Below are 8,561 nucleotides of genomic sequence, written 5' to 3' on the forward strand. Positions count from 1 at the left end.
ATGTATGCATACACGTATATATCACAGTAGTTGATCAATTCCAGTCTCTCGCTTTATCCACATAGCTGGTAAAATATACAAAATAAAACACATGAAGTGATGAGAGAACGTAGAGAGCTTATTTACCATTTTGGTTGGCATGTTGAATCTTGAGCTACCTAGAGATGAAGATGATATTATTACCCTCTTCTGCTTGTCTTGTGTATATCAGCATTGCTATAATATATTACATATTTGATGTACAAGTTCGGATTTTGCATATATTTATAAGGGAATAACAAGTGGATCCCTGAAATTTTAAGTTTTATCAAATCCTGACATAGTCTGACTACTTGTATCAAATAAGTCTCCAGGTGGGTATCCTCTTTTTTTTTTCCAAATATTTCATACGGGCTTGCTTAAGTTAAATCATAAATGCTTTGCTTAGAGACCTAATTGATACAAATTAAGAACTATGTCCTTGTTAGATAAAATGTAAAAATACAGGGGTTCATATGCTATTCTGCTATAAATTTATGTGTTCATATATTTGCATGCCCAGGAATTAATTGAAGCATATATATGTATAATACGGAGATGCCAGGCCACAGAGAAGAGGCTAGAAGAAGCCTTTGGTTTGAACAATCAATAAACCGAATACATTACTAAATCTTAAAGTCCAACAAAGGTAGAAATAAAAAAAAAAAAATGCATATTTGCATGCCGTATATTATGTATAATATTTATAATAATCGAACAACAATGTATAGTGAGTGTGGCGAACAAGTTTCTTTCAAAATCAGTACAGATCATGGGTCTTTTCCTTCCACGTGGCAGCGTATTATAGCCTCCCTGTAGAGATTTGTACCTAATCCTCCAATCTAAAACTTCTGATTAATACACAAGTAATTTGAGGTCTTTTGCTAATACAGCATAAATTTTGTGGCTGCATTTTAAAGTCAATAAATCAGAATTAAACGCTCAACTAATAATAATCATAATGATAGCTGTAACGAGATCAGTAAAATACATTGAGCAATCAAAGAAACGGATGGGTTTCTTTTGTAATTTTATGCCGGCATACAACTACTTAGTATAAGAAGCCGAACTTAAGTTATATTAAAATTTAAATTTTATGACCATTAACAATATAGAATTCAGTATCTTTCACTTTTCATGAATCAACAAACAATTTTCTTTCGTTTGAAAATGTGAACTTCATTGGCACATCATTTTAACAAACCAATAAAATACATTGATCACATAATTAGATCTTAAATGACATTTTTCTTTTAAGAAAAGTCTTATAAGACATATTAGTTGTCGTTGTTAATACGATCACGTTATCAAATTATTATTTAATTTACAGTGTCGACACCGTCTAAGACTTTACCATCTCTTTAATTTGGATTTTAGTTAAAAGTCTAGATTTTATTTTTCACCCAAATGCTTGACTTTGATGTGCATCATATGTGTTTTACTATATATATATATATATATATATATATATTGCGTCATAACAATAAAACCACAATTTTAAGAGTAGAATATTTAGAGAACTTAAAAAAAAATTTAGTTATGTTACATGATCATGTAACATAACTAATTCTTTTATAACCGTTGAATAAAAATCTAACGGTTATAGAAATAAGATGATATATAATTTTATATTTTGATAATCGTTAGATTTTTCATCAAACGACTGTGAAAGAATCATGTATCTTATATGATAATGTAAGATAACAATCTCCCTTAAAAAAAAAATTATTGCATGAGAGTTGCTAAGTGAAAGGTGTACGAACACTATTAGATATTCAAATCCACTTGTCAACTTTCCCTCTATATATAGCGGCTTCGAAAAACAATAAATAAATTAGTGTTCAAAATAAAAACACTCCTATTTTTCTTAGTCAGGATTCATTAACACAACCCAGTGGTGTCACTGCTGCATACATTGAGCCTTCCATATGCCTACACCCCATTTGTTTATACAACTTTTTGCTTTATTATTTGTAGCTGACGAGTTTTAATTTCACTTTCCTTTTGAGAATTCAGTTTCTTGTTTTCACTTTTCAGTGTTTCGGTAGGCAGCCATGAATGCTCTTGCAGCCACCAACCGCAATTTTCGCTATGCAGCTCGAATTCTTGGGTTGGATTCTAAGCTTGAGAGAAGCCTTTTAATACCCTTCAGAGAAATTAAAGTAATTGATAATATATAATAATATCACCATTTATTTCTATGATTCATTAGGGGTTATTTGATGATCTTGCTGCTGCATATGCAGGTTGAATGCTCAATTCCGAAAGATGATGGGTCGCTTGCAACCTTTGTTGGATTTAGAATCCAGCATGACAACGCCCGTGGCCCTATGAAAGGTGGAATCCGCTACCACCCGGAGGTGATCATATGTTAACTCTTGATTTTATTTATTCATGTTTTTACTTTTATTTCTCGCTTTGCATGTTGAAGTTGATTAATGCAATCAAGGTGATTCCTTGCATGCTGGAGCTAGCCAGATTGATTTGGGTTTCTCAGCATTAGTTCTTTCTTGCTTCTATTGTTTGTATAATGTTTTTGCATCTTAATTTCGAAATGGGGCTCTTTATATTTGAGCTTGTGCGTTAGTAAGAAAAGTGCCAATTGATGACATTAAAAGGATGTGCTTTTCTAAAGGTATGCCGAAATGAAGCTTAATTCCATCAATAGAATGAAGAGAATTTCCTAAATTTTACCCATATATGTTTTCAGTTATCAGTGATTGGACAAGTAATGACGAATGAATCAAGAAAGGGGGCTATTTTGTCAGCCTTCTGGTCATTTTACTAAAAATCTTTTCTGCGGAGTTCTCATTATTGACCTTGTTGATTTCTTTGTGAAAAATACTGGTTTGTCCTATTGAAACAGTATCCTAGTTTAGGATTGCCCACTTTGACTTCCATTAAATGCTTGTTCTTGAGATTAAACTATATTTGTTTGATCTGCTAACAATTTCAGTACAAAGAAGAGAACTGTTTTACTTGTTGAAGGCATTAATGTGTGGACGGTTGTTATAACACGCTGCTCCTTTGGAATAGTTTGTGCATGCTTGAGATTTTGCCACATTTTGTCATCTTGCGGTGCTATGGGTTTAGTGATCAAAATTTGTCTTCTTCTGTTTCGATTTTGCTGGTGGTCCTTTCCTTACATTAACTTTACTGTTGCAATCACTTGCCCATATAGTAAAGCCAGCATCGTATTTGTTGTGAAATTAATGATGAAAATTGTACCATGTATTATTGTGGAGAAGTATTGCATTTTTCCTTTTGTAAGTCCTCTTCAAGTAGTCCACAAGCCTGAGAATTTGTTCGACTTTTTTGTAGATAAATGTCGACAGCATATATATATATATATCTTCCACACAACAAGCTGAACTAAATTAAAATTTATCCAGTATCAAATCCTAGTTCCCATATTTTGTTCTGCATGCTTTAAGAATCTCATTTAATGTATGATACTAGTGCTTATCTGCTTAAAATCAGATTAATTGTGGTATAACTCTTTCAGATAGTATCAGATGAAACTGTTAATTAACCTGTGACTTATGTAACAGATTGTCATGAAATAAATTCCTTGCTCGTATATATTTTTTCAGTATCAATCATTAACTGTTATAGTTTATCTTGTTCAAGGTTGACCCGGATGAGGTGAATGCTTTGGCTCAACTGATGACATGGAAAACAGCTGTAGCTGCTATTCCATATGGAGGAGCAAAGGGAGGGATTGGCTGCAATCCGAGGGAGTTGAGTATGAGCGAGTTAGAACGTCTAACTCGCGTTTTCACTCAAAAGATCCATGATCTTATTGGTATTCACAGGGATGTTCCTGCCCCTGACATGGGAACTAATTCACAGGTATCCAGTTATTCTTAATTGAATTTGCTTAAGCCATTTAGGCTGACCTCTGATTACGTCCCGTTAAAGTTTGATACATTTAATTGATCTTTAACTGGACAGACAATGGCATGGATCCTGGATGAATACTCAAAATTCCATGGGTACTCACCAGCAGTTGTTACCGGAAAGCCAATTGTAAGTATCAAGAGAGAAACAGAGAAACAAAAATGTGAGTGATCGATGTATGGTAAGTAGAAGAAATTTAATGAACTCTATATTTCCTACATTGATATGGAATTTTAGGATCTCGGGGGATCACTCGGAAGGGAAGCTGCTACTGGACTTGGAGTGTTCTTTGCAACCGAGGCTTTACTGGCTGAACATGGAAAATCAATTTCCAATATGAAATTTGCTATCCAGGTAAACCAATTTTATTTGAACAAACCAATTTTATTTGAACCTTTCCATTTCTATAAAAGAAAATCAATTTCAGCTGTTTGCATACATGACGTTGTATTTTCAATGATACAAACTGCCGTCGCTTAGGGTTTTGGAAATGTGGGCTCCTGGGCAGCAAAATTTTTCCATGAGCATGGGGGAAAGGTTGTTGCAGTCAGTGACATCACAGGTGCAATTAAGAATCCTAATGGTATTGATATTCCAGCTCTGCTAAAATACAAGAAGAGCAATAAAAGCCTGAATGATTTTCAAGGTGGAAATGCAATGGATTTAAATGACTTACTTGTCCATGAATGCGATGTTCTTGTGCCATGTGCATTAGGTGGAGTCCTCAACAAGTACGTAGTCTTGTTTGGCTATTAAAGCCAAAACCTTCATAACTTCTTACCTCATGGCTAATTCTTTTTTCAGCTGGGTTTTATGTTAATCCTCTGTATTGTGTAAAAATATTCTGACCTCAGATATGACTACAACTGATATATTCATATATTGTCTTAATATTTTGGTTCTTGAAAGGGAAAATGCTGCAGATGTGAAGGCAAAGTTCATAATTGAAGCAGCCAATCACCCAACTGACCCTGAAGCAGACGAGGTAATATTGTAGTAGAAAAGCTTTTTCTAGTTTATGTACTTTTTCCGAATTCAAAATCCTAGACAATGAAATCTTTCTTTTGTGCAGATTTTGTCCAAGAAGGGGGTTGTTATACTCCCTGACATATATGCAAATTCAGGTGGTGTGACAGTGAGTTATTTTGAATGGGTTCAGGTACTAAACCATCAATATATATGACCCTCCAACTTCCTTCCATCTATCAGCTAAATAGTGTGCTTGTATCATTTTCAACACTGGATTGTACAAATCCTTTTAGTGTTCTACCATTTTACATAATTTTATGTTCTAGTCCAATGTGTACAATAACATATCACTCTATGCGTTAATGCATGTGCCACAGAACATTCAAGGATTCATGTGGGAAGAAGAGAAGGTTAATCATGAGCTTAAGAGGTACATGATGAGTGCTTTCAAGGACATTAAGGCAATGTGCCAAACTCACAACTGCAACTTGCGCATGGGTGCCTTCACTCTTGGGGTGAACCGGGTTGCACAAGCTACTCTGTTGAGAGGTTGGGAATAAAGAGGCAACTTTTTCATTTCCACCGTTCAAATGCATTTTGTGGTTGCCGGGAAATTGCTGGAGCAGAATAAGGAACTTGATTGTGACTAGTTTTAGTATTACCCTTCAATTTCTTCGGTAAAGTGAGGCTTATAATACAACTGTTTGAAGCTCAAAGAAGCATTTTAAAGAATCGAAACAGAGATGGCTAATCTAAATCCTGTAGAAAAAACTAATAATTGTATTTTATTTATATTTCTGTGTGTAATGTTCTGCAAAATATTGTACATGCCTGTTTTGCACCTTCCATTTGACTACATAAATATAAGATTTGCATTATCGTATATAATTTGCGTGGTTGCGGAAAAGTTTCGCCTGCTGAGTGGGGTTCTGTCAATGGATAAACCAACAGGGCTCATTTGCAGGTTTTATTGTTAGATTTGATTAAGCATTTATTTTTGCATACATGAAGGTTCTATGGTAGTGTGGATTGGGTATACTAAATTTAAAACCTTATTAATAATATAAATTAGTACAGAGCGAGTAAGGATCAATCTCATATAAACTATTCTATTTACATTTATTATCAACTCTAAAGTAGGACTTTAATAATAATAATAATAATAATAATAATAATAATAATAACTATAAATAAAAAGGGAATTTTATGAATTTTTAATTAAATAGTAAAAAATAAATAAATTAAAATTACGAAAACAATAATTTAATAAAAAATTTATTTAAAAGAGAAAGAAATAATAATGATGAAAATTTTGGTTAAACGATCATTCACCACCACCAAACATGGACGTAATATATCAATTATATTATTAATTTCTATTGAAACTATCAACCATAGACAACAATAAGTTTTGTTAGTTTCAAACTTTCCTTAGTGTTTCGATTGATAAAATAAGTTTTTCACATAATCTCTAACCATTAAATAATTTAAAACAACCTCTTTAATTTTAAGATAATAAAAGTATTAAGTAGAGAAAGATATTAGGTTGATCTAGGCAATAAATATCCAAGCTCGAATTATTTAACCTAAGTTATGTTCTCCATTTGAAATCACTGATTGCAACCTGTTACTAATAAATAAAATTTTAAGATAATTACGTATTAAGAATTTTAACCTAGCAATAGAATTTATTCAAGTCCTATCTAATTGGTCATTCAAATACAATAAGAATAAAATCATAGATATTAATTATAAAAGAACATAAACAATCTCAATTAAATAAATTGAATGATAGAAATTGAACATTAATTATATGATATGTTTGGGATTCTGAATTTATCCTCAACCAAATAAAAAATTTAACTTAATATAATTGAACTGAGAATAAGAGAGTTAACTTAATATAATTGAACTGAGAATAAGAGAGTTAATAAAATCAGTCGAGTTAATAAAACCAGTTATAGAGATTAACTCAAAGGGCTGACTTTCTCTCTTGAATCCCTCTTGACTGCCGGTTGTTAGAGGTGGCAAAAATACCCGCCCGGTCCGGACCCGGACTGTACCCGGGTGTTGCGGGCCGGGTAATACCCGGCCCGGGTATGAAGCCGGGTCGATCTTGGGCATCACTTGATAAACCCGGAACCCGGATTTTATTAAAAAAAATTATAAAATATATATTATTTTAAATATTTTATATTTATTTGACTTATTTATTATACATATATAAAGTTTTAAACACTTAAAGTTTATATTTTCATGTCAAATTTTATTGAAATAAATTTAAAACTTATAAAATTATCAAAAAATAAAAAATATATACACATAAAATATTAAAAAATATAAAATCCGGGTACCCGGATTAAAACCCGGCCCGGACCCGGACCCGGACCGGTTGCATCCGGACAGGGTCCGGTCATGGCAATACCCGGACCCGGCCCGGGGTTTTGCCATCTCTACCGGTTGTCCCTATCTTCAGAAGCCAAAGGTTGGCTTTTATAATACCCAAGGTTGGGCGAATCAAATTTGGATTCTCTTTACAATTTAAAGCAATTAATTTGTTTCCTTTAATTGCCTGCACATGCCAATTTCAATTCTTTATCCCCTAATGCATTGTCCACCAATTGCTTAAACAATTCAAGCGCATGCTTAATTTAATATGGCCATTTCCTTTTTTTTTTTCCAATTTGCTTTCCATATATAATGCCATGCATGTGCAATTGCCAGAATTGCTGAAGATGAAGGAAAAACCATCCTCCACCAAGCTGCTGCTCGAAGAAATCCTCGGATAAGATTTTTGTCAGCCACAAGAAGAAGAGACTTCATATTTGTTTCTATGATTAACATTGGTTTCATGATGTGCGGACAGGCTTACTGCTAAATTACAACACTCCAAATGCCGTTGCCTTGCAAGTTAATGCTGTGAACAAGTGTAGCCTAACTGCGTCGGATCTTTATGTTCTTGTTCCTTGTTACTCAAGCTACGACAATATTGAAAGGCTCCTTAAGAATACTGGGGCAGATACTTCGCAAATGGCGTTACTATCACTTTCACAAGAAGCTGAAAATCAATTTCTCACACAATCTGGGCAAGAAACAGTAGCCATATCAAGCTCTGTTGGACCCGGAAATTTGTCCCCAGAAGAAACGGCAGACTGGATTGACTACTTCAAATTATATTTCAATGAAAATGATCCAAAGAAAGCGAGGAATGACCTGAGATTAACGGCTGTATTTATGGAAATTGAGAACTTCCAGGCTGTTTTAAGCCCTCCTGTGGGATTAGGGATGCTGATGGTCAAGCATGACATTGAAACCTCTAACTTTCCTATTTTATTCCCTTTCTTTGTCTTCTTCAATAGTTTAGGGGTTTTTATGTATCCTTGATGACAATGCTTGTACTCACAAAGAACTTTCCTTTCTTCTTAGAGCTGTTTGCAGCCATGCTTGACTGAGTGCTACATCTGTGCAATAGTATAAATTGCACCACCTGAACACTTCCAGAAGTTTTTTTTTTTTTGGTTAGTGCTGACCTGGTTGGTGCCGGATGTCGATAGCCATCATATCTGGTAAAATAACAGGATGGTATAAACGAAGACATAGAGGACTTAAGTGCCCACTGGAACAAATTGCAGTTGGCTATCTGTAATTCTAAAAGTATTTGATGCTAGATCTCA

At 33.9% G+C, this 8,561-nt stretch overlaps 1 protein-coding gene across 1 annotated transcript; it reads left to right on the forward strand.

Moving 5' to 3' along the window:
• The first annotated feature begins 1,867 nt into the window (after positions 1 to 1,867).
• On the forward strand, positions 1,868 to 5,728 carry LOC18050304 (glutamate dehydrogenase 2). Its single transcript, XM_006440106.2, has 9 exons — positions 1,868 to 2,180; positions 2,265 to 2,378; positions 3,649 to 3,870; positions 3,973 to 4,047; positions 4,156 to 4,272; positions 4,399 to 4,649; positions 4,828 to 4,903; positions 4,991 to 5,077; positions 5,265 to 5,728. The coding sequence occupies exons 1-9, from the start codon at positions 2,073 to 2,075 to the stop codon at positions 5,445 to 5,447; spliced, it is 1,233 nt and encodes a 410-aa protein (XP_006440169.1). The 5' UTR covers positions 1,868 to 2,072; the 3' UTR covers positions 5,448 to 5,728.
• The last annotated feature ends 2,833 nt before the right edge of the window (positions 5,729 to 8,561 follow it).

Source organism: Citrus clementina, unplaced genomic scaffold (assembly GCF_000493195.1).
Source record: "Citrus clementina cultivar Clemenules unplaced genomic scaffold, Citrus_clementina_v1.0 scaffold_3, whole genome shotgun sequence".
In the NCBI taxonomy this organism is placed as follows: Eukaryota; Viridiplantae; Streptophyta; class Magnoliopsida; order Sapindales; family Rutaceae; genus Citrus; species Citrus x clementina.

Bases quoted from the DNA above. Each gene is read 5' to 3' on its own strand.
- LOC18050304 (XM_006440106.2), top strand. From the start codon at position 2,073: ATGAATGCTCTTGCAGCCACCAACCGCAATTTTCGCTATGCAGCTCGA. The intron at 2,181-2,264 runs GTAATTGATAAT...CTGCATATGCAG, and splicing joins TACCCTTCAGAGAAATTAAA to GTTGAATGCTCAATTCCGAA. The intron at 4,650-4,827 runs GTACGTAGTCTT...GGTTCTTGAAAG, and splicing joins TTAGGTGGAGTCCTCAACAA to GGAAAATGCTGCAGATGTGA.